General features: G+C 42.5%; 1 protein-coding gene across 1 annotated transcript in view; it reads right to left on the bottom strand.

The window, feature by feature from the left end:
- DLC1 (DLC1 Rho GTPase activating protein) overlaps nucleotides 1–26647 on the bottom strand; it is a 392110-nt gene that overhangs the window by 8289 nt on the left and 357174 nt on the right. The window contains 8 exon segments of the mRNA XM_032618160.1: nucleotides 932–1145; nucleotides 2816–3014; nucleotides 3127–3286; nucleotides 5722–5898; nucleotides 6380–7803; nucleotides 9518–9581; nucleotides 15379–15460; nucleotides 20648–20719. Of these exon segments, the coding sequence (XP_032474051.1) occupies nucleotides 932–1145; nucleotides 2816–3014; nucleotides 3127–3286; nucleotides 5722–5898; nucleotides 6380–7803; nucleotides 9518–9581; nucleotides 15379–15460; nucleotides 20648–20719 (2392 nt within the window).

Below are 26647 nucleotides of genomic sequence, written 5' to 3'. Positions count from 1 at the left end.
GAAAAGGATCGGCAGGATGAATTTAGGATAAAGGGGTTAGTGACACTTCACCATGAGGCCTTTATACGCAATATTCAAATAAGTAAGATGATCCAACAGGTTCTGCCATTTTTTCCTATCAGCATAGGCAAGTTATTCAATACTTACTTAAGTGACCTGCCCTGCAGTCTTGCCTCATGTGTAAAATAGATACTAACAGGAGCTTCACCTCCTACGATTGTTATGAGGATTAAAGGAGATAATCAATGTCCAGGGTGTAGCCCCATGCTGGGGACAGAGTAAGTGCTGAGCAAAAGAGCCTTTGTTATGTTCCACAGTCACTTCGATCTTGTCTACATCGAAGACAAGGAGAAACTTTGCAACAATTGGCTCAGCTGAGTCTTAACTTTGAGGCTCAACATCATCCTTAGTCATTTCAGATCCAGCTCCTTTCAACTTTCCCACACAGGCCGGCAGCTTGGTTCTGCTGAAGAAGCCAAGGCAGCTTGGTTTTATTTATGCAGAAGCCAAGGCAGCAGGGCTCTCGTCCCCCATCCAGTTTTTGAGGTCTGTAAACTCTCTTGTCTGTTTGCCGGCAGAAAGTATGATGACAATGTTACAGAGAGCACTGGAGGGAGGATCAGGGAAAACACCTGCCACGGCAAAGCAGTAATGCACATCTCTCTCAAAACCTGGTTGAGACTAGATTGTCTAGGAAGTCACGCCCCCAGGGCCGAGAAGAAAGAATGGAAGCAGCACAAGGCAGAAACTCCTTTTTGCTGGATTCGGGTATGAACCCAACAAAAACACAGGGACAGCCCTACAAGGAAACGGAGGCTTCTTCTGTCTAAAGAACGGAGCATGCGCGTGCGTGTCTCACCATGCACGTGTGCGTCTCAACACCACGCGTGCGCGTCTCGCCGTGCACGTGCGCAGCTCGCTGGACCCGTACCTTGGAGAGGAATTCTCTCTCTTGAGGGTGTTGAGGTGGAAGAGGGAAGGCGCCAAGCACACGGCCAAGTTGGTGGGAGTCATCTGGTTCTCCTTCACAGCTGCTGTGACATCGCTCAGGAAGTAGAGGAGCGTCTGCAGGACCTCCCTGTTCTCGTCAGGCAGGAGCATGATGGCGGCCTTGATCGCCTGGAGGCGCTGGTCCTTGGGCACATCTGCACGACACCCGCATTTACCACATCAACCCAGTGATTTTCCATGTACGCTCAAAAGGAAACGTCCCAAAGCAAATAGCGGCATCAAAGACCTCAGCCCAGCACTGAACAAGCACTTGCAAAAAGTGTACTTGAGGTTAATACGGAAGAAATTAGGGATGGCCACCAGCGTCACTACCCTCAAGGACTTCCTGCCTGTGGAGGAGTTACAAGTCTTAAAACCCCACAACGCCAATATACTCCTGAATCCACCTCAAAGTGCAGCTCCAGATGATGCCTGCTCTTCTCTTACTTTACAGTTCTTTACGGTTCTTTCTTTTCTAAGTACTTTTTTGAAACTCCTAGTTTACCATTCTTAATTACTGAACATTATAGGCTATACTTTAGTTTCAACGAGAAATCTTATCAAAGACATACAAGAGGATGAGAACCGAGATTTCTTCACCTTGACTACAAAATGTTCAGCATCTCAGTGGACTCTCCCAATTTCAACTGATCTGTTCATTCTTTAAATGGGGAAAGGAAGCTGCTAAAATATTCCATTTAAACAACAGATATGTTTAACTAGTAATTTCTTTAAGTTTTAGAAAGCCCTACTGAGAGGGCTTGAGAAATAAACCCATAAAAAATATATAATATAAATAATATAACAATATAATGTAATGTATTATAACATTATATAATATGTATGTATAATACAATTATAATGTATTATATATAAATAAATAAAATAATACACGTAGAAAATGTGGAACACGACTTTCAGGTCTCCTTTACTAGGCAAATTTTTCTTTTAAAAGTCGTGTGGTGGAAAACTGAAGTCACTCAAACGCAGCTCCATAGGACAAACTGATTAAACAGCTCCATGGTTACAATACATAACAAATACCTTGGTGGGGGAAATGTGACCTGTGTTTTCATAAAATCTGAAAGGACGAAACAAATAATGAAATGATCCAGACCAACTCCATTTCTCATAAAATAAAGTCCCACGTGCCAGTTCTAAAGACAATTCAAGCACTGAGAGAAGCTGCTTTTAAATTACATTGCTGTAATAACACACCGAGCCAAAGAAAAACACCAGGCTGCAGAAGCTATAATCCTGATCTTGATCATTAATTCAGACCACTGTTTGCTTTAAGCTTTACTTAAAAGTGAGATGGGCATGGGTATTGTTTTCCCAAGTATTTCTGGTAGAAGCTGAGATGAATAGCAGAAAAAGATTATTTATTCGTTTTACAGCAAGGTAAAACACACAGACACCTGTGAAACTTTAAACACAACAGGCCCTGCTAGAGAAATGCGAAGCAACTGAAATGCCTACAGACAAGGCGGAGAGAGGGATCTCGGAATCTGCTCTTTTAAGTATCTTAGATACCACTGTTCTGGAAACGAATGAAAAAAACGAGCTGCTGGATCAGAATGTAAAAATGCACAGTTGCTTCGGTAATTAGAGAATGATGACGAGGGATATTTATTTTTGCATTATTCAACAGGTACACAGAAACCTGTTCCACAAACAAGAAGGCAAGGAAGAAAGAAATCGATGACGTATTTCTAAGAGATCATCATGTAGGTCCAAGAGAATGACTTCAAAGGAGCTACAGGTTTCAGCTGACCCCACTTTTCCCCACTGCCAACGACGAACGTCAAGATCAAAGAACACTTACATTGGTAGATCTGCAGAAAGGTTTCCGAGAGTTTGTTCGTCATTAGTGGCTCAGGAAGATCTCGAAAATACTGCTTCAACATGTCTGCCACATCATAAGCAGACTGCCCCTCATAGTTGACACAATCTATGGCGCTTTCATTCATCTGGCGCAGAGCCTGAATCCGGGATTTGACACCTGATTTTCTGAAGAGTCCAACCTATTGTAAAAAAAAAAAAAAACATTAAGCGTTTTTTCACTGCAAAACTAGAAGAAGATGCATGCATCTGGACTCCCATGATTAAGCGGGACCTGCAAGCAGCGGCTCTCACCTGATCCAGACAATGGTTGCGGAGGTAGCGCATGGCCTGCTGAATGCTCTGGGGGAGGGGCTGTCCTGTGCGCTGCACGTTGACCGTCAGAGGGACCCCGAATACATGCCGGTCCTTGTAGTCTGGAACCTTGATCCTTTTCATAAACTTGGGCACAGCCCTGTTGAAAAAATATTGGGGGTTGGAGGGATATGTTTACTTGTCTATGTTTTTGTCCATCTGTGCAGTTAAACCCTGTGGGCTCTAGATCTGTGCTAATAAGGTAGCTATTTCAATTTAAATCAAACAGAACTACAAATTCAGTTCCTCGGTTGTATCAGCCACATTTTAAGCACTCACTAGCCATTTGTGACCGGTAGTTACCATACTGGACTGTGCAAATATAGAACATTTCTACCACCACAGAGAGTTCCATTGGACAGTGATGTTCTACATCCTCTAAGGGTTGGGGCTGTGAGGCCCAGTAACAGCTCCTCAGCTGGGGATTCTCCTTCCACTGGTAACTCTGAGAACTGGGTTTGTGTTCCTAAGGGAGGTGATGGGCTTCCTTACAAAACGGCGGCACAGGAAGGAACAGAAGGAGAAAAGAACAGTCAAGACCCTAAGTAGGAGCTTCAGGACAGAGTTGAAAAACAAGTTCCTATCTGTCCTGAAAATGGACAAGAATCATTTCTAGGTTCTTGATGAGATCCCAAGTATTTAGGGTAAAAAAAAAGATCAGGACGAGAAAACAGCAGAGGCACGATGTTGGTCTGACATAATGAGAACCAACTCCAGAGCTCAAGAGTGGGGGCCAAGCTAATGACCCGAAGTCAAAATAAATTCTCCTGCTGATGACCCCGGAGAATATAACATCTTTAGCTTTCTAAAGGAAGACGGAGAAGAACAATGAGGGTTTTGTGAGCCTACGCCAGGCTCCCTGGAGTCCTGACACCAGGTCCAGCCGGAGCAGTATATGCAGCAGCAGGAAGCCAACGTCATGCATTTAATGCTGTGAAGCAGAAATTTCAGCTCTACAAATGACCTCTCTAAATGGGACAAGAAGGGGCAAGGCCGCACAGGAAAAGAACTTTGTGTAGAATTTCTCCTCACTCCGTGGATCCCACAGTGTGAGGCGTTAACATTTGGTTTGGACTCACTGGAAAAACTGACCAGAACCCAGGAGGTATTACGGACTTTCAGATTCTTGAGGGTTCGGTGGTGCTGGTGGGGGCAACCCAGAAATGAGAACGTAACGTGTGCAGTTTTAAAGAGCCAGCCAGGAAACCCTGACTCGAAGCACAGAGGAACACGGCGTGAGGCAGACTGCCTTGACTTTGGAGTGCTTACGCCACAGCCATGGCGCGTTACTGTTTATAGCTCTAGGAAAGGTGAAACTGAAGCACACAGCCAAATTTGTGTTTCCATACAGTTAAGTATATGGTATCACGGCTATAAGTGTGCATAATACTCGCTTTGTCGGGGGAGAAAAGCCCAGCGGCGGAATGTGCAAGGAACACATTACGATCTCCACCGAGAATCTGAAGCATGTGGGGATAAACCAGTCAATACTTATTTCTGTCATTCAGAACAAACAACTTCTGTATTTAGCAGGGCTCCCATAATAACAGCCTTTGAACAGGAGATGCTTTGATGCCCAAGTTAACCTCACTATGAGTCCCAAGGAGGGGAGGAGCTGGAGAGAGAAGGGTTACATTGCTCCGCTGACTCTCTGGTTTGCTACCGAGCGCTACTCACGAATTGGGCCGCGTCTCCATTTTTATAAAGAGCGCTAATTGTGCAACTGGATAATGAGCACTTGGACTGGTGAAAAGACTTCAGGATACACAGCTGACAGTGCAGAATGCGCTGGGATGCCAATGTAGAGACATTTCTCTGCTTTGCACTCAGTAGGAAAATTAAAATATGCACATAATGGGTCCTATCCGTGACCCATCCAGCCCAACAGTCTGCATCTCACAGCATACACACCAAGGGCCATACTTCTGAAAGTATGGACAGCTCAGTAAATTTTATCTTCGTATATTATTTTAGTCATGATATCTTAGAGTGGTGAATTCCTTAAAACGATTATCCACTGCTTAAGAGTCTGTTGGAAAAAACAAAACTCTTTAGTTCAGGTAGGTTCTTGTGATGCTGCAAATACTCACATCAGAAATGATTTCTAAAAATGTGCACAAAGAGGGGCACAAAACCAGGTACTGTACAGGAAGCATTTCAAAGTTGGTCTCATAACACCTTATGACCTACACAGTTTTCTTCCCTTCCTTCCCAATTATGATCTGATCCTGTACGTGTATTTGCCTGTGGTGGGCTATTCCCACCACTGGGACGGAAGCGCCTGGACGATGAGATGGAAGGGTCAAGCATGCTCATCCCATCAACTGGCACTGAAAACCCAACCAGCCCTGATGGAAGCTCCCTAAAGCTATCTTGGCTTAAGCAGGGTCAAAGGTAGCCTCAAGAGTGCAGAAACTGACGGCATTAGGATGAGGGACTAAAGATCCAGGACGCAACTGTCACATCCTCAGTGTTGGGAGAGCACTGGTTGAGAACATTTTCAAATACAGTTCACTGGACAGTTTAAACCCTTACCAGCTAAAACCATGCTTATTAGAAGGCGTGTATTTCTCCAGCAGGGCGGTCAACTTCAGGAGGGAGTATTTCTGCAGCAGGTTCATCTGGGCCACAGATTGGCAGTTAATCTGCAGCGATACAGAGTTTAAGCTCGGCCGATGAGAGCTCTGGAAACTGTGCCATCTCAGCCTGTGCCTGCGAGAGAAGGCGGGCAATGTGAGTGAGGACGAAAGCTTTTTAATGGGTCGATGCAGAGTCAGCAGCGGGCCGCTCACCGGCCTCTTATCTTAGGAACTGAGAAGACTCAACTTCCATTCCAGTCTTTTTTTTTTTACCCCTGTGGTAAAATATATATAACATAAAATTTACTGTCAACCACTTTGAGTGCACAGTTAAATACATTAAGTATTAAGTACATCCACAGTGTGGTACAACCATCCGTACCATCCATCCACAGAACTTACTTCATTCACCTTCCCAAACTGAAGCTCTGGTACCCACTGAACAGTGTTCACTCTCTTAGGGTGGTAGGATTTCCCCATCGGTCACTTTCCTTAGCAACTTTCGTGGCTGTGAACGTCGGACTTATTCCCACCTCCCTACGCAACAAGCAGAAGCAGCTTCCTTCTGATCCCTCCTCCTCAAACTGGGTGGAGAAGGGAAGAAAAGTTCTTACCTGCTGGACCTAGTCAGGGAGGCCCCGACCCCAGAATCCCTCCTTTCCGGGATGTCTGAGGGCTCCTCGGTTTCGTTCAGTGAGTTGCCCGTGCTGTCCAGGTCGCTGGGGGTGGCTCGGTCATTGTCGACGTCCAGGTGTATCTGCTTGGGCGAGGACGGGCATGGAGAGACCGAGTCCAGGGCCGAGTCTGAGTCTCCCTCGTCTGAAAATTTCTCCGACCACTGGTTGACTATCCTCTGCATCCCCTTCACGTGGTAGAGGATGTCGTCCAGCTCGGGGAAGATGTCCTCGTTCTCCAGGTCGGCCAGGTCACCGGAGCTGGAATAGAGGATGGAGCCAGGCACGTTGTCATAGATACTCAGGCGGCTGGTCATGGAGCTTGAGGAATTGCGTCTCTTAAGTTCCTTGGGGCTGTCGCTGCTGTTTTCCCTCCTCAGGCTGATATGACCAGGGCCGTGGAAGCTTCCAGTCCTCCAGTTCACAGAGCTGTTATTCCCTGAGGGAGAGAAGTTGCCGTTGGAGAGGGCTTTGGGGAAAGTGCCAGGCTTGTGATCTTCTGGGATGTAGAACACCGCGTCCTCCGGGTAGCTCTCGCAGTTTTTAAAGTTCTGTTCCATAACGTTGTTGAATGTGGACTGATTGAACGGATCGAAGCCCTCTAGGTACATGCCTCCCCGCTTGTTGCAGGCACTGAGGCTCCGGGTCCTGGTGACGGGACTGGGCGTGCTGACGTTGCTGCTGGTCTCGGACTGGCTGCTGCTGCTGCTCGTCTGCGTGGAGTTGGAGACGCTCCTCTTCCGCACCACGGGGACGTTGATGCGGTTGCCGTTGAGGGCGGAGATCTCCACACAGTTCAGCTGCTTGAGCTTCTCCTCGTCCACCCCCTCCTGCAGGATGGGCCCGCTGATGATCAGCCCCAGCTTGGACGGCACCTTGTGCTTGCTGTGGTGGGAGCCCTTGAGCTTCAGGCTCTCCATGCGTTTCAGCAGGCTGTGCGTCTTGGACTTGGTGTTCTTCTCGTGGCCTTTCACGCTGAAGCTGAAGCTGGACAGTTCCTTGGGAGAGGGCAGGCTGCAGAAGGAGTCATCGTTGCCTACGAAGGTGCCGGAGGAGCAGACGCTGGTGACGGAGTTAGTCCGGGCCGTCGCCGCGCCCCCGAGGTGGGTGGCTTGCGTGGCGAGGCTGCTGGTGCTGCTGAGGCTGCGGACAGAAGCCACCTCCTGGCGCTCGCTGAGGTCCGTCAGCACGCTTTCACGGCTGGGGGCGTTCTTCAGGTGGGGATCGTCTGGGGACCCAGGGACGGGGTCCTGCTTTGGAGAAAAGACATCGAACTCTTCAAGCCGGGACCACCTCTTGCTGTCCCTCTGGAAAGTCCATTTGGCGCTTATCGCGCAAGGCTCATCCTCGTCCGAATCCTCACTCTGCAGAGACAGAACCGAACCGCTCATCCCCTGGGACTGGCAGGCCGCAGGGGGCAGTATGTGCGCCAAGGGCCAGGGGCCAGGAGACTGATCATAACGCCAGCCGTGTCACTTCCCCCCTTGCATCTTTAGTTTATTATTTTTAAAAAATAACCAAGATGTATGTAAAGAATTTAACAGGAAAAAGCCTGACCATGTGTTTCAAGCGAAACAGGAGTTATTTAATGGAAACACTGGGATCTATAGGCTGCTCTTTAGTTGCTCACAGAGGAAACCTCTGAGATCTGTGAAAATTCCAGGCATGTAAAATATTTTGAACTGGAGTTAGCAATGGGTAGGACTCCCTCTGGTCTGCCTTTAGTTTTGCTGTCTGTCGATAGTATGTGTTTATATTCCCTTTTGCAATTAAAATGGTGGTTTTCAAACACTTTAAGAAGAGGGGTAACCGAAATCTCTAGCTACCCTAAAAGTACACAAGATCTCCTCTAACAGATTAACGGAGACACAAAGCAAGGTGAGCCATCCCATCTCTTCAGTGGGTCAGTGGGTACTTCTCAGCCTCTTACCTGTTCCTTTTCGTTCCCTCCCCCACCAACACGGGAACCAGAGTTAATGCCACAAGTGTCCTGTGACGTTTCAACCTCAGACATGCTCCAGCCTTTTAACAAGGCTTCACAAGTACCCAGTCCTGACAGCACGTAACATTCACAAACACGAAGTAACATCTCCGCTGCTGATGCCTGATTTACTGGTGGGACTCAGGGTTACCGTGTGACAGACTACTGCATCAAAGCCCTTGAGGCGGGATATCAAAAGGCACAGTTCCGTGTGAAGCATGTCCTTCCCACTGGTGTGGAGAATCTCCTGTGACCAGATTGTCCCAGGACAGTGAGTGGAGAGCATTAAACGCTGACTTGCAGGCTCCTCTCCACAGCTCAGCGGGTGTGACGTTCCAGCTCATTTGTCTAAAAGGTTTAACTCCCCCAAGAAGGCAACTTTCTGTAGGTTAGATAATTAAAATGGGTACTCTGAACAGTCAGAAATATGTTCTTTGACCAAACTTACTCCTGTTTACTCTAATTTGTGACACTCACTCCCACTACTACACCCACCTCTTCTCCTAAGATCTCGTAAGACGTCCTCACATTTCATATGCAGAAGAAAATACCATCTGAATCAGTTATGTGCCACCATTTCACTAGAATGTGTGGGATTTCCTGTCCTCCGTCTTCCTCCTCTCATTCCTTTTCTCCCTCCAAAGCTCTATTATTCTTCCATATCCTACCAGCCAGCCTTCACTGCCATCCCTACGGCTTCAAAACACAGTTACTGTTACATATGGGAAGACAGAGTTCCCAAGAACTTCAGCTTTAATTTCTGTAAGGAGGCAATGCAAAATCCACCGGAATTCCTTAAGCCTCATCCGTTTAATATGTCATAGGCATTGAGCTAATGAGGCAAAAATCACAGATGACCTTTTCAGATCAAAAACAGCAGGCAAGACACAATTTTTTGGCTGGCTGCAGCTCTTGGTTTCAACTACATAAGGCCACACAGCTTTTGGTAAACCTGACTGGATTATAACATTTAAAACGTCGATATTTTTGGACCACGGAAGTAAGAGTTTGAGAGACAGAATCTATCACAAAATTCATAACCCGGTTTTTGATCTGCCACCTTTCCTCCCACCATGCTATACATTTTATATACTCACTCTCTTCCGATGAGGACTAATTTCCAGCTTCATCACCGCGCATTTGTTTAAAGTATTCAGACGCCTACAGAGCAAAGAAATAACATTAGCAGAGACAGGAAACCACTGATGGGTGGATAAATATTTTTTCCAAACAGCTGACGTGTTTAATCGAGTTTCTTTGAATCCATTAATATCTATAATATAGAAGAGTACTTGAAACTTCTTTAAAAAGTGAATAGTTTAAAAATATTTATGTTTCACAAGTTTTCTCATTTAAATTTAATATTACTATTTTATAGTAAAATGGCACGCTGTGGTGGTTCTGTCTGGTGCCTCTTATTCCTCACAGAACAAACAACCCTCAATGAGGACAGTTATTCTTTCAACAACCCCTAGGTTGAATCATTAGGTATCTCCACCCAGTGCCAAGAAATAAAAGGCAGTGATGTCTTCTTTCACAGAAAAAGAAACATGAACAAGGAACCAAGCAGAGTTGTTCGTAAATAAAGTATATTCTAGCTCAAATAAAAATTCAAATATAAAAATAATCTCTGACAAATAATAACCTTAGACAGCCTGTTAAAAAATGCAGTAAGTTCTGTATATAAATGTGAGCCCTCTTTAACACCCAATTCTTTTTTTACAACTTCCCATACAGGACAGGATAATGCGTGGTATAGTCGCAGCAACAGCACAAATGACTAATTTAAAAATCTGTATACTTCAGCTTCAAGGGTCAACATCTTTAAGAGTTCAAACATAAGCACTTGAATCAGATTCTTCTTTGGAACAGAAGTCACATTTTTACTCTGAATATTTTTTACCCCTTCCAAAGGGTAATAATTTAAAATGAGGAAAGTAATTTAGCTTCACTGAAAATGAAGTGCTTAAAAAAAAACAAAACATAACCCACCTCAATGGTAAGTAATGAAATGGCTGAAAAAAAGAAGCCCTTTACATGTGCAGGAATAAATGGCACGTAAAAGTCTGCAGGACAGTTTTTCAAGCCCCAGTTCTTTCTAACATCTTCCAGACGATCATCGCTTAGTCTTCCTCAAACGGACCTTTAACCTATCTGCTGTCTGGTACCATCAGTTTTCCAATTTTTCCTAAGATTGCAATTCTTCCACTTCCACAGGACAAGCGCATTTAATTCACACAAACTCAAACTGACCATGAGCCCTCTTCAAGGCTCTATCTTTCTGATCCTGTTCTTGCAGCCTGTCTAACAACTTGGATGCAGGAGGGTAGAAAGTATTTTTGCCTGCTGATAAGACTGCCTTTGATTTCACAGATTATGTGGTAGCCTGCTTATAGGATAAACAAAGATACCCAGAGCACCTATGTTCAGGAAAATTCTCTCTCATGATGGAAAGGGAAAGAAAACAAATAACTTAAAAAAACATCCACAGACATTAAAACGAGTGGATACAAAGTCCCTCTCTAAGGGGCATCCATGACTTAAATGATTTCTACCCACAGTGTTTTAGTTCTCCAATGTTTTTAAGATTTAAAGAATCGGGAGGGTCACAGCTAGTCTTAGGTCTGGGTTTCATTAATCAAACCTGTTAATCAAATACCCCCTTGACATCATTTGGGCTGTAATGGTTGAGGGGTGTTTATAACCCAGTTTACTAGGCGTGGATGCCTGTAGGGGTGGGGGAGGGACTTGCTTCACAAGCTCCAGATTTGAGTCAAACAGAAAGGGCCAAGGAGGTCATTTTTGTAAAGGTCAGTGTTACCTTTTTCTATCCGTAGCACCAAGCTAATGGCGCTTTGAGACTGAAGCCCAGAAGTTATTCCCCGAGGTCTCCGTGGGATTCATTTGACCCCTAGGAACCTCCAGAGTGGTGGGATGTTACCGATTTAGAGACGGTACAGACACAAGGTAGTAGTTCTGGCTTGCCGAGTCGGGGCTGCGTTCTAGGTCAGGCATTGTGCCTGGAGCCTCATGTGTGTTATTTCGTCTTGATCCTCACAACAACCCTATGGTAGAGATATTACTATTTATCTTCATTTTATAGATGAGGAAATGGGGGCTTGGAGTGGACACAAACCTTGTCCAAGGCCACATGACTAAAACATGGTGGCTCTGGCCCTCAAAAACAATATCTTCTGCATTCCTTTCTAAAATAGATGTTAATCATGATAGTACATGGGAGCAGCTTCTATCCTAAGTATGGCTCCCTCCAGTGAGTGGCAGAACACTGGTATCTCCCACTGTCTGTCCAGAAGCCCTGGCCTTTCCCACCCCACAGGGCCCTCACCGGCTCAGCTCCTCAGGAATGTGTCAGTCTTATCTGCTGGGCAACTTGTACTCTGCTCTGAGGGGGGAGGGAGCACAGGGTGAGCCATCAAAGGTTCAAGAGCTTTGCTGGAGGGAGCCGCAAGCGCCCTGATAAAAGCATGGCAGGCAGGGATCTGGGCCTCAAGTATTCCAAGTGAAAACAGGGAAAGCAGAAGAGAAGTGAGAAAGGAAAAAGGAATGATTTCCCAAGTAGACCTGACAAATAAAAATTGTTCCAATCCTTAAAGATATTTTCTTGGCAATAATGCAATTGCTTTTCTTTGAATAGGACCAAAACAGTAACGTAGTTGAAATCTACTATGTGGCCAGCTGCTTCACAGAGCTTAGGCACTTCAAGGGCTGTTTTACAATAAAGTGCAGACTGGAGATGATACTACGGATATCTATTTGTCATTACACGATTATCACCTTATTTGCATAATTCTTTGCTGTACTCATAGGAGTCAGTTGTAATCCCAAAGGAAGATAGCGAGATGGGATATTTTTCAGAAGCTATAAAGAGAAAGAACATTTCATAAGAGGTATTGTAAGAGTAGGTCACAGTTTGCATTATCACCTGTATACAAGACAAGCGAATTACTCCTCCAGTATTAATACTGAATGTGATACTCTCAGAATCTGGGCCTTATCGTCAGGGTTGGATTATACAGCAAAGCTAGCAAGATTGGGACAAAAGCCAATCTCTCCAAGGAAACAAGTACGTTTATCCCTTACAAGTGTGTGTGTAAGAATGTTGGTTAGCAATCTAAACCCAAAAAATCTAGTAGTTGCATACGTACAACTTTTGGTCATTGCAAACTATTGAAGACAGTACCATTAACATTCTCAAGAAAACATTAAGCTACAAGTTTTCTGCTCTAAGTAGACTATTTTAAGAGATCAGCTCCTACCAGATTTTTGACCAAAGGAGCTTTAAGATCTGCAAAAGTTATAAGTACATGAATGTTTCTAATAATCATTAAGCAGAACATGGAGTGTACACTAGTGTGTACATGGGAGTACTCCATCCGTGTGTGTGTGGGGGGGGCTGGGGTAGGGGGGCGGCAGGAAAGAGAAACCATGTAACAATTATTTCGTTCAAAACAAATCTAAAAATGTTTTACTTAAAGTAAAAATATTAAATATTTAATAATATTTTATTAAGGTAAAACTTTTCAGCTGCGTTTTTGTAACTATATTACCGTATATATTTAAAATCAACTGCTCAAAATATTTCAACAAGGCAAAAGATGGAGGTCTACAAAAAAGTCTGTCCGTCTAGAAAAAAACTTGACAAATGACAAGGCAAAATTTCAAACAACACTGTAGATTCAAGATTTGCTGGCCCTTTGAATTTCATGGGCTGAGAGAGTACATGGAAGAGGCCAGTCTAGCAGATGAGATGAATATCACATCATCAGTTAAACAAGTATCCTCAATCCTCAACTACTCTGCTGACAGCTCAGGACCTGTAGTGCATTTTCAAGGAAGATGCCTGTCCCCACCTTTTTCTTCAGAACATTTGTTTAGCCCTCTCGAAGGAAAATCATTTGCCATGAGAAGTCTATTTATGCAAACACGTGGACAAGAGACCTTGGGTTTTCCATTACAAACAAGCTGATGACTGTTCCTGTGAATTCTGACCCCAACCTCAAGCCTTTTTCCACATACTCAACTCTGGGTGTCGGTTTTAGGCCTAATAATTTTTAAAGCACTTGACATCCATCACTGCATTTCCTTCTTACATTTAACCTATGAGATATTATTCTACACATAAGAGAAACTGAAGCCGAATCAGAATACACTTGCAGAATCCAAAGAGATCAAGGTCTAGTTGTTTTCAGGCTTTTCTTTTCGCAAAAGATCTAAGAGTATAGATTTACTCCTTTTAAAGGGAGGCAGCTTCTCTGATGGCGTTAAGAGCCAGTGTAGCCAGTGTAAATCACAAAGAACGGAGGATGCCCTTATCCCCAGAAGAGGGTAACTACGTTTCAAACTGATATTTAAAAAAAGAAAAAGAAATTCAAGAATCTAATCACGATCCTTTGGGCTGCAATGCTGCAGTGATATTTTTATGACCCAGGAATTCCTAAGCTGTTGCTGCTGTTCAGAGGGCATGCTCACTAAGTAGCTTGAAATGTGTGAAATGCATGATCTGACGCAGTAACCTAGTAAATATTTCCTAGGTTACATCTTAGGAGTGATGTCATCTCTATGCATTATCACCCATGATGAACTGAAAAGAAAATAATTCTGCTCCACAGCTAAGCATTCAAACATTTCAAAAATGTCTGGAGTAGTTTATATTCCAGATGCAGACTCTTTCTCTCCTAAACTGGGTTGGTGAAATTTTTTTCATTCCAGATGACATAGCTATGATATTACACTCTAGGGAGTGGGGTGGGGAGTTGGAATTAAGTTTCTTCCAGAAAAGTGTACAAACCCTGGACATTTCTAAGCAATCATTCCATTGGATTTGAAAAGTGACAGTATTTCTGTGGTTAATGTGACATTTTTTTCTTTCTTAAGCCAGGAGAACTAGTCTATTATTCCATTTTAAACATCCTACCTATCTTCCCCTAAAACCCTGCTTAACTTAAGTGCTTCAAAAAACACTGTATTACATAAGAGAGGCAAAAATAGTACTTTCACAAAGCTACAACTGCATTCTTTGCCTATAAAGGGGAAATAAATCCCGGGTGCCATTCAACCGTAATGATGTTTTTCCAAGTTAAAATTAATATTGAAATTAAAAGAAAATTGTTTTAATTTTACGATCAAATCGACAAGTGAATTTTGTCCGTGTATAATTTTTTTTCTCCAGAGTTCAGCTTTGATGGTTTATAGGTTTTGAGAAAAATTCAAAGGATGATTAACGTAAAATGAATAATATGTCATGAAGAGTCAGAGAGGAGTATCAGTGTCCTGTCATTTTCTGCTGCGTGTTTTATTACTTCCATTTCGTTAAACCCTGCAAGCTGCTCCTCAGCCTGAAGACCCACCAGCACCACGAACATGGGTTCTGAACAGTTTTGTTCACATTTCCCATCAATGCTCCTTTGCTCCTGTCTACTTTATGTTAAAGGCTGTGCTGAGTTACTTTACAGCCTTAGTTAACCGTACTGTTAGGACGGTGTGCCTGGGGAAGCTGAAGAGTTGCGGAGATGCTTTCCTGGAATTCAAGCAACGGCCCTCCTGCCTCTAGTCTGCCACAGCCCCTACTTCCATCTGTCCCTCTGAGCATCATTTCCATTCAATACAACAGCGGCTCTGAGTTGGCGAAGGGGACCTGGCTGGGACTGCACTGCCTTAACCCCCCTATTCCAAGTTTCCAAACTTCCTGGACATTATCTGCTCTAGCAGTCGTATGAGCACATTCCAGGACAGTGCTATTTGAATGGCAATACTAGATGACAGGAAGTTACTTATTCTAATCAAAAGGCCTGTGATTTATAATGAAGTAAATCACTATATCCATTTATGGATCAAAATCCTGACATATTTAGAACAAAAGCAATCTCATCAGTGATAAGTACTATGTTCTTTAAAAAGAAGAAAAGAGAAAGAAAACACTCAAAGTATTTCCTTTTACCTGCATAAAGCCTCAATAGCATCTCTGTCCAAAAAATCATGCTCTCTCTTGACCAAGGAAATATCAATGGGGAACAGGAGATCTATAGGAAAAATAAAAACAAATACGTTTATTGAGCACCCAAGCTCTTGCCAATCCAGCCCAGTTTAGCAGAGGGAAGAAAACAAGGTAATTTATTGAATACTTACTGTTTGCAGGACAATTCACTCCCTATCAAGTGCTGTGGGTATGTAAAGCAGCTTAAGACAATTTCATCAGTGTCCTAAAGGAGCTTGGAATAAAGTGGTCTGCAGACTCAGATTGTCTGTTGTCAAAGATAAGTGGTTCAAAACACTGTTCCACCTTTAAACACATCAGCAGGCAACAGACCTCTGCCATGAAAATTATAATTTAAACCAGAATGAATACCAGAAGGATGTTCACGGTAATGTGGCTGTTTTTTCCCTCCCATGTGTGTCTTTGCTCACATCTGATCAGGGAAGAGGTCACAGAAAACCGGGCCAAGGAAAGATCTAGAGAACTATGGTAGTTGTCAATGGAATCCAACCATTTGCATGCCATCAAAAGCTAACGAGAATTAAGGATGTGCTATTTTTAAACAAATACTAGCACTTCCATATGGCTTTTCAGGAGTTTATATAACTCCCACTAAAACAAAAGACCAGCTCTAAAGCAGTTGTAGAACAATAGAATCCCAAATCCTTTCATCCTTGGAAGAGTTCACTACTCTAAGAACACGTAAGTTCTATTAAAATCGAAAAGCAAAAAGGGGGGAACAGTCAACTCAATGAAAGAATTCCCTTCTCTGTCCCTTGTTGATAAATACACTCCAGGAAGAGTAGGGAGGAAGAAGACCAGCAGCCCCTGTGCGGAAATTTGCAACAGCTCTGGAATTGCCACTAGATAAAAGCAAGTTATCCCTCTTTGGTGTTCCAAGCACTTAGGGTAAATAATGGGCCTTCCTAGTAAAACGCTTATAAAATATCATGAGGGAGAGTCCTGCTATGCAACTCTGTGGGTCAAGAATAGGCAAAATAAGAGCACCGCAGGACACCAGGATTAACAGAACCAAAAACTTGCTTTGGCCCCCCAAATGGCTAATGCTGCATACTGAAACAGACATGGCTATTGGTAGTTTTGGAGATGCAAGTAGCTAACAATGTTCTACTTCTGGGGTTGACTAGGGAGCACATGACTGTTCCTTATGTTTTTATGGTTTCTAACTTAGGATCATTGGTTTTACAGGATGGTATGGAGCTCCTTATTCTTGGTCATCTATTTTCCAGAGACTACACTTATGAGTACCTTTTTTTTTTTTTTTAAATAATGTTGGAAACTAACAATGAGTATTGTGGTCTATTCTTTTTTCTGAAGGCTAGCATTAGATTAGTGATCCTGTTCTCTGAATGGTAAGACAGGCAGACCAATGAAGTAGCTAGAGCCTAAAGATTTATGAAGGAATTCATAAAATTCAGTATCACAGGATTTATCTCTTCATTACCTTATAGACCAAGTCTCTTAGGCAAATGATTAGTGGCACCACTATAGTGGCAATAAAGAGAAGACTTAAAGTGAATGTAAACTATTAGTAAATAGAAGCAAGCCAGACTGTAAAGCTGTTTGAAGGTTCTGGCAACTGTATTTCACTTTGAACAGATAACCTACACTCTAAGTATTAAAAGGACAGAGCTGATATTAAAAAATATATTTTTAATACTTAATAAATGTAAATCGTAAGCTCACATGCCTGTTACATGCATCTGAGAAAGCAACTCTGTTATTTAGCAATTCCTAACTCAGTGTACCCAGAGCTGTATTTACTTTCCTGATCCAAATTAACTTTAAAATTCTGTTTAAAAAAAAAGAAAAAATTCTAGGATAGGTAGGGACTAAATTCAAGAGAAGAGTGAAATAATTACATCTTTTTTTTTTTCAGTATTTCTCAGAGTTATTCAGGTTAGGATTTAATCTTTCAGCTCGGGTTTAAGGGCAGGATGTTTATATTGTCAAGGACCGAAATAAAGGTAAACAGGAATCAAGGAATGAGTGGGATGGCATGTGGTGTGTGTGTACCCACCCTGCACATAGGGGTAGGATGAAGGGGAGAAATTATAAATGCTCAGAACAATGTACAGTATAACTTCAAAAGTAGGTTTATGCTTCAAAAGACTTATAAATGTCAAGGGACCCCAAAATGTAACTTGTGAAAATACAGTCTGCATTTTAGGATTTGGAAAGATGTAAGACACAGACCGGAACTGGATCTTAGCAAACATACACATCACAAGAAAGGGCTTCTTGGCAGCAAATCAACACCAAAACTTGACATAATTGAAGGAAATTTAATTTCAAAACACAAGAACAAAAGGACAGCATGTTACTACCACTGCAAATGTAATTATCCTTCCTTATCTCCAGTAGAGCTGTGAACTGAAAATCCAATAGAATGCTGATCCACACCCCACCGCCACCAAAGCTCTACTGAGAGACAGAGATGCTGTAAACGGCAACAGGTCAAAAACTCTCCTAAAGGAAGGATAAGCAACTCCACCATAATAAACATGCAGGTTAACCAAACACCTTAAAAAAAAAAAGAAAGACGAAAGAAAAAAGCAAAAGGAATTGGAGATAGTCTTCTGAAATGGAGGGAAAGAGTAAGATATTCTATATAGTCTAACTATAAAATAATTTTAAACCCATCTTCATGGAGAAATATCGTACGTTCAGTCTGGGCTACAATGAGGAAGGGCAGGCATTATAAACGAGGTAAGGAACTAGACTAGCCGAGTGAGCCAGGGAAGTAAACGGACTCTGTGGTCTCGCCCCAGTTTGCTTCCGGGGAGCACCCCCACCCCCTCTATATCCCTGCCAACCAGGCTAAGCATTTCCAAGCTGAAAACCTGTATCTGTTCTTAGTACGGGTTCATGGCATTTTGCTCGTGTGTTAAAGGAGGATTGCTGGTGACCACCAGCTCCAATTGAGAGCCCACTGCCATTGCTACAGGAAGCAGCCTGCTTGTTACCATCCTAGAAAGGACGGAAGAGCAAAAGGGACACGTTTTAAAATCACTATTTTATTGTGAGAAGAGTTGAACATCCCTGGTGAAAGACTGAAGTGACATCATTTAACCTGGATCTTTCAGCAGTTTTGTCAATCATGGCTAAATGTCTCCAGCATCTCCTTCCTCTTAAGTGATAATAAAAAAGATGTATTCTTTAAATGTAAATTAACCAATATTATGCTTGCTTTTTGAGATTTTTGGCAATTTCTTTGAGGTATGAACTGTTTTATTTCTATAAATAAAAAAATAAAATATTTATTTCTATAAAATATGAAGCATCTACCACAGTGGTAGGCATCCCTGTTGGTGCAGAATTAATACTGGCTTGTTGATTAGCTGAATGGATGGAGGGATGAATGGATGAATGGATAGATGGAGGGATGGATGAATGAGAGACACCAGGTACTGTCATCTCAGTAGAGTTAAGGAAACAAAGAATGCTCAAGTCGGAAGAGGCCTCGGAAGTCATTTATTCTCGAGGTAGGAGTCACTTCACTATCCACCCAATGTTGGCTTGCAAATCACCCATAAAATAGAGCTCACGAGTTCACAACTCGTGATTAATCGTGAATTAATGATTTCATGTAGAGAACAATAAGCCTCCCTTTTAAATAAACAGGCTCTTCCCTTCGCCTTGCACAGAGCACACTCTGCCCACCCTGGGCAGCCTGAGGCTCAGGGCATGAGCGCTCATCGTCCTCAGCCTCTGCGTCTGAGCAATGCCCAGGGCGCTAATGAGAAAACGAAGAACTAGTAAAAAGTCAGCCTAGGTCTTGATTTTAAAAAAAAGGTCATTTTTTCTTAATTAAAAAATCAAATAACATAGGAGAAATAATATTCATCAAATGGCAATCTATGGAAAAGTGAAAAGCCTAATGACAAAGCGGAGAAAGATATCTATGACACATGGCCAACAAAGCCTTAGTATTTAGAATAAAGAGCTCTTATAAATCATCAAAAAAAACACAATCAACTCAGGGGAAAAATGGGCAACAGATATTTCACAGAGAAGCAAACATATATGGCCAGATGACACAAAGAAATGTGCCTTACCATTAAAAATTAGGAAAATGGCAGTCAAAATCCAAAAGATATCATTTTATACCCATTTGATTGGCAAAAATTAAAGTCTGACAATATCAAAGGTTGAGAGCATGTGGATAGACAGGATCTTTATATATTACAGGGAGGAGTGAAAGGTGGTACAGGAACTTTTGAAAAACTTGCCTTATAAAGTTGAACATACATCTCTATCACCCAGTAATGCTAGTCTTAGGCATACACGCAAGATAAATTATTTCACGTGTACTGAAAGAGTGCAAGAATATTCCCAACAGTACAGTTTATAAAAGCAAAACAAAAAAACCCCAAAATGCCCACCAATCAGAGTGTGGATATGATAAACTGTGGCATATCCACACGATGGAGTATTTATTACACAGCAGTCAAAGGTGATGGACTATGAGGACACACAGTATGGAAGAACCTTAACAATAATAAATGAAAAAATTAAATCGTACAAGATTACATAGAGCATGATACCCTTTTTATACAGATAAACAACTTTATAAAAATATTTATTTTAGGGAAATGCAATAAAGCTATATTAAAGGAAAGCAAGGAAATGATGAACCAAGGTTTCAGGATGATGGTTACTGTGGCTAGGGGGTGGCAGAGGGATGGGAGACAGGTGGGTGTGTTATTATCAAGGTCCTAGCTGTTTTGGGTGGTTGCCACACTGTTCCTTAATGAAATATTTAAGTAAATTATAAAATATCTGAAAATAAATCATAGATCAATAATAATCATGAGGGACTTCCCTGGTGACACAGCGGTTAAAAATCCGCCTGCCAATGCAGGGAACACGGGTTCGAGCCCTGGTCCAAGAAGATTCCACATGCCGCGGAGCAACTAAGCCCGTGTGTCACAACTACTGAGCCCACGTGCTGCAACTACTGAAGCCCACTCGCCTAGAGCCTGTGCTCCACAACAAGAGAAGCCACCGCAATGAGAAGCCCATGCACCACAATGAAGAGTAGTCCCCGCTCGCCACAACTGGAGAAAGCCTGCACACAGCAACGAAGACCCAATGCAGCCAAAAATTTTAAAATGAAATTAAAAAAAAAGTGCAAAGCTTATAAAAAATTATAATCATGAACCAAGGATATGATTTTGCCCATTAAAAAAGAATGGCATTCCCGGCTCACCTTCATACAACTGGGCGTACTGGGGGAATCCTGCCGCCCGTAGCCAATCACAAGCTTCTTTGGCTTCAATTTCTAGAATAGAACAGAGGACAGACAAACATGTTAGTCGTGTGTAACTCAGCGTACTTCTTCTTCCTTAATAAACTCTGGTTTTGTTATATAAGCAAAAGACGACATCTGGTGAAAAGGGATAAGCAAAAAGCGAAAAAGAAAATCCACTTATTCAAATGGTTTCGATTTTTGTGCATCTTTTCAGACTTTAAAAAATACATGTAATTATCCATCTTTCCTTTAAAAAACAAAAAACAAAAATGGAGTCCCAGCAGTAAGTTACTCTGTGCTGCTTCTGTGTTCTGGTTATAAATGATTAAGAAAACAGGGCTTAATGAGAAAGTTGAAGAAGGATTAAATAATTATTAATTTTAGGCCTAGATGGACTAACTTGCTTTATTTTTCACGTCAATAAAAGGCCACCAAGTACATCTGACACCCTGGAAGAGCACTAAGTTGACAAAAGGGACTGAGCTTCTGCCACCCAATGGGTATGCGTGTAACTGCCCAGGGGCTGTGAAGGTGTGCCTTCCGGTGCATCAGGCAGTAAGAGAGGCCTGGGCGGTCAGGGGCCCTGGAGGGCATTAAGTCCATAAACCCCACAATCTTGGCAGGCTGAGATGCCTAATAAAGCTTCTACTTCCCCGTGGTTAACATCTTGTAGATAGTATTGATAAACAGAAAGGCCAAGAGCAACTAACACACCTGCGTTCAAACTCACTCAAGCACTTATTTACAATCCCGTTAGCACAGAGGAGGTCGGCACAGTCATTAGTTTCTCAGTTTGCACAAAGAATATTCTTTCAACCCTCTTCCCACCTTCCTTAGACCATTAGAGTACTTAAGGTATATAAGGCTATTCACTCATTTATACATGTCTCAACATTGCTTAATTTATTCCAGATTCAAATCTTCATTATGCATCTCTCCTCTGAGCCAGATAGGAGGTTGACAGTCCATCATGGAGAAGTATGTATATATCACTTTTGTCTAGTAACTTTATAGTTTCAGAGCATTTTTTAAAACTATTATTTTATGAGTTCCTTGGGTCTTTAAAGGAAAAAGAATTAAGAACACTCAAATTCATTAAAGCAAGTAGGAATGTCCTTATTGAACGAACGTGCCAAAGATAAAAGCCTGCTGCTACCTTCTGATGAGTTAGTTAATACCCAAACAAAAACAATCATGGCAGCAGAGAAGCAATAAATGACACGGCAAGGTTTATTACTTTCATGAATCTTTTCAGTATGGCGATGAAAGTAGCATCATAAAACACGAGATTCAGGACTGAATTTGGGGAAGAAGGATAGAGTGACATGAATGTGTAAGAATCTCGATGTTTGTACTAAATCATAGAATTGTCCAATGTGAATTACCTGCGCTAACATTTTTTCATGTATTTATAACCGTACCTTGTTTCAGAAAGGAATTAATGAAGATTTATATAAAATCATAAAATAAACATTTTCCAGAGAACTATATTGCTGGAAAAACATATAAAAGCTCAACATTTTATTTTAAAGGATGTGGAAACTACTTTTTTCTCTATTCCCATGGCCCTCGCTCAAAGATAGATATGGAAAGAAAAAAAGCTAAGTGTTTTGTTTTTTAAAAATATTTTAAATATCTCACTTCTTCTGACTATCTGGAGGTTATTTCCACTGAACACATTGTTAGACATCGAACAACAGATTGCTAAAAAGTAAATGTATTCGCTTTCTAAATATTTTACTTAATAAGTGGTGAGTAGCCAGAAATTCTCAACGTCCACCCTTTCTGTGGACACCCTTTCTGTCTGTCATACTCAGATATGACAACAGATCAGTGCACATGCGCGCACACACAGACATACACACACAGACACACACACACACCTTAACTGGACACAATTCTCCAGCCAGTATCACCACCTATTTAGAGAACGTTCCTGATTTCTTATTAAAATGGCTTCATGCCAAGAGGCACGAAAGATATAAGGTATTATTTTTCTAAAAACCTTTAAATTTATATAATACTTTACAAATCACAAAGTGTTCTCACATATATTACTCACTTAAGGCCCCAAGTAACTTCAGGAACACATAAATGCCTACTGCTGTGTTGTCATCCTTATTCATTTTCCACCACTACAAAAAGAAATGCTCCCAAATGACCAAAATCGATCTAAAAAGCTATGTTCAAACAGCCACTCTTCTTAGGGCCACCTGGTTAGAAAGAAATGATGTGAACAGGCCAAGGTTTTCTTCTTCAGCAGATAATTTAATGAAAGGTCTACAATGGCTAAAAAGCAGCACTTCCAAGAACTACAGAGATTAGTAATTTTACCTGCCTTTTCCTTTCCCTAAAATAGATGAGAATGTCTTTCTTTTAGATATGAAACCATGGGAAACAGACAAGCCTGTATCTAGTTTACATTTAACAAAGTCCATTCATGAAAACTTAGGCTGCATAATAATAAATGAGAACTTAAACCCACTGTTTCTATAGAAATCAGAATTAGAAAATTGTAAAAAGCTGTCACTGATTTTTTTTTTTTTTTTTTTTGCGGTACGCGGGCCTCTCCCTGTTGTGGCCTCTCCCGTTGCGCAGCACAGGCTCCGGACGTGCAGGCTCAGCGGCCATGGCTCACGGGCCCAGCCACTACGTGCCACGTGGGATCCTCCCGGACCGGGGCACGAACCTGTTTCCCCTGCATCGGCAGGCGGACTCTCAACCACTGCGCCACCAGGGAAGCCCAACTGTCACTGATTTTTTAATAAATGGGACAGTTACTGACTTCACTCCCACCCCTTTCCAGTTACCAAGTGAAAATGATAACAATCTAAGTACTGATTTTTTAAAAAATCAGTATTTCCATTTTATTTAACATGAAATGAACCTATGTCTACATCCAGGTCAGGTAGGGATTTACCCCTTCTAGTTCCCTGGATCCAGGCCACAACTTTGACTCTTATCCTAACTGAAACTCCAAGTTTCCAATTCTCTCCTCTCTGAGACTCCAGCCACCAACCCTGCCTCATCAAACTTCCTGCATTACAGTTTTGATCTCGTCTCTCCTGCAAAAACTTCCCTGGAGCTCCACTGCTTAGAAAATCAAGTCTAAATATCTCCCTACGTTTTCAAGGTTCTCCATGTGGCATCCAAATGAATCGTTCAGCTCCCTGTACTCCCTCCATACCCCAGCCAAAGTAAACTTGGCCCTCCCTCATCTCCCCACACATCCCTGGCTGGAAGTTCTCTCCTATCCCCTCATTATCCTTCAAGGCCTAGTCCAAGCGCCACCTCCTCTAGGAGGTCTTCCCAGATGCCTCCTGATAATTCTGTCAATGGCTAGCTTTTCTTGAGCGCTGACTGTGCACTAGGCCCAGTTTAAGTACTTAAGGCATATGAATTCCTTGACTCCTCACACTGATCCTAACACGCGGGTTGCAAATATCATCCCACATGGGTTGGGAATATCATCCCCAAGATAGGCAGATGAAGAAACAAGTGGAGAAACGACCAGCTCTCCTCGAAAACAAGCTTCCTTTCCATTCAAATGCCCTAGTGAACAAGAGAGCTAAGGCTTGCAGAATGGAGCAACACCGGATTTTCCTGAAAAAATATGCAACAGTGAACAACATTTAAAATATTAAACAAAACCAGGTAAACATTGCAGTACTGCTGTCACTTTAACTCCCCATGCCTGTTTTTAGAGGCCTCTAACCAGTTCTCAAGGTGTGACTTTTCCTTCAGTGGTCGAATGAAAAACCATTGGCACGATTTTTAAAAAACATTCCCCACCAGGCAGAAGCGCCATCAGAAACTGGAAACACAGTGGAAATACAATGACACTTTTAGACTTGGGTTTTCTCTTAGCAAACAGCAGACAAATGTGTGAAGGAGGAAACAGGAAATTTTTATTGGAGCCACCTTTAATAATTAGTTGTATTAGATGAATGAGGTTCAGGACACCTTTGGTGTAAGGCTTGGGAACCATTAGGCCATATTTGCATGCTTCCTGGCATGATGGGATGACCCTATCTTCCCCTTACCTCTCAACAGTAAGTTAAACAGAAATTCCCCAACACCGTCATCATTCCGCTGAACTCGCTGATCTTAGCGGCTGAGCAATGGCAATCGGGTCGAAGCAGGATGTGATTACTTCCATCTTCCCTTTCCTCTACCTTCACAGTGCGAACCCTCGTGCTTGCTTCCTGCCTTCTTTGCAATGTGCTCCTGAAATCAGGGCTCAAGGCAAATGCTCCATGGACTTTACCTCTTAAATAAAATTCTAAGGAATGTAAGAAAATTCAAACATTTTCTAGATTCCTTGGATTCCCCCAACTATGGCAGACTTGCGGGCAAAGATCCATGGAAATGTTGATGTTCTTACAGCCATGGAGAAGCACGTGAACTGTGTGAAGGCAGGCAGTGCTTTCTGATCTAAATCAAGATGCCTGCCCTGGTCACAAAAATTCCTTCAGATGGAGGAGTAATTACTTCAAATGATCAGTTCTCTCGCCTCCGTTAAGGTGGCCAATTTTACAGGACTGCCGTACAGCTGGGCACCAACAGCTTAACCTCCCCGGGCACAGGGTTTCACAGGGCGGAGAAGCAAACCACAGCCTCAGACACGTGATCTCAGTGGCTCTGAGCCTTGGATCCTAGTAGGCACCACCTTGGGGAGCTTTCTAAAACCACCCACCACTATCCACTCCCAGGTACTCTGATTTTCTCCATTTAGGGAGGGCCCAAACAACATCTCTTTAAAAAAGCTCCTAAGTAAATGTAAAGGTAGCCAGGATTGGGAACCACTGAACCAGACCTTTGCATGCCTTTATCCCAGACTCTTTCTTCCCCAGTTATCCTAACAGCCTTCCAACTGAACTCTCTGATAACCCCTGCCCCCAAGAAATGTATCCTAGTCCAAAGGGTTCCTGAGCCCTGGATTGATTTGTATGAAATACATAATTCATCACGTCACTCCTCTGCTTAGAATTCTTCCATGACTCTCCACTGCATTTCACATACAATACAGTCCCCACTCCTCAGCAGACCCACAGCTGTCTTAACTCGGCCTCTGCCCAGCCATTCCGTTCCTGGAAGGTCTCCAAATGCAAGCTCTGCTCCCGTCTTCCTGAATTCCTTGGGGTTCACAGGATGCATATGCTCTCTTAACACTTCAAGTTCTTAGCTCTCCTCTCTCCTGCCGCAAACAAATTCCCCATCAAGCCCTCTCCCCCACCCTCCTCGTATGGTGAGGTGCAAATACCAGAAGCTTCTTACTTCATTTGTATATCCTGAAAGACTACTTTTTCCACATTGGAAGCACACATACATTTGTTTGAAGGAAAAGAACCCATTAAAATTTCCCTTTCTTCAAAGACAGACTTAGAAAACTACAACTTAAACCCCTGTCTCTTTGCAATTAATAAAAATAAATGTTCAACACATACACTGTCAAAGAGTGGTTATCGGGAGTTACCTATGTAAAGTGAATTCCTGGTTGCGCTAAGTCAGATAGCACAACATATATATTAATATTTATTAAACTCTTCTGTTATCTAATCACAGCAAAGATTATGACTAGCCACTAGCAACATTCCTACCCTCAGAAGCCTAAAAAAATTCTAAACATTTGCTGTGCCTATTCTGAAAGAAACCAGTTAGGAAGCTTTTGGAAGACCGGTCAATACTAATTCAGTTTCTAGGCCATCTGGCCTCACAGGAGCTGACCCCAATCCACCTTCAGATATATTCTAGTACAGCCACACATTTACGTGAAGCCAATCACCCTTCATTTCCCCCCTTAACTCAATATTTATTTATTGAACATCCACTGTCTGTGCTGCCAGCTGTGCTCAGGCACAATCAAAGGCACAGGTTCCTGCCCCGAAGCTGGAAGCCAAAGGGAAAGGTAATTCACAGTTGAGGGCACGATGTCAGATGATCCTCTACTTAGGAATG

The sequence above is a fragment of the Phocoena sinus genome, chromosome 21 (assembly GCF_008692025.1).
Source record: "Phocoena sinus isolate mPhoSin1 chromosome 21, mPhoSin1.pri, whole genome shotgun sequence".
NCBI lineage: Eukaryota > Metazoa > Chordata > Mammalia > Artiodactyla > Phocoenidae > Phocoena > Phocoena sinus.
Note: the sequence above shows the minus strand (reverse complement) of the source record. Positions and strands in the feature narration are given on the sequence as shown.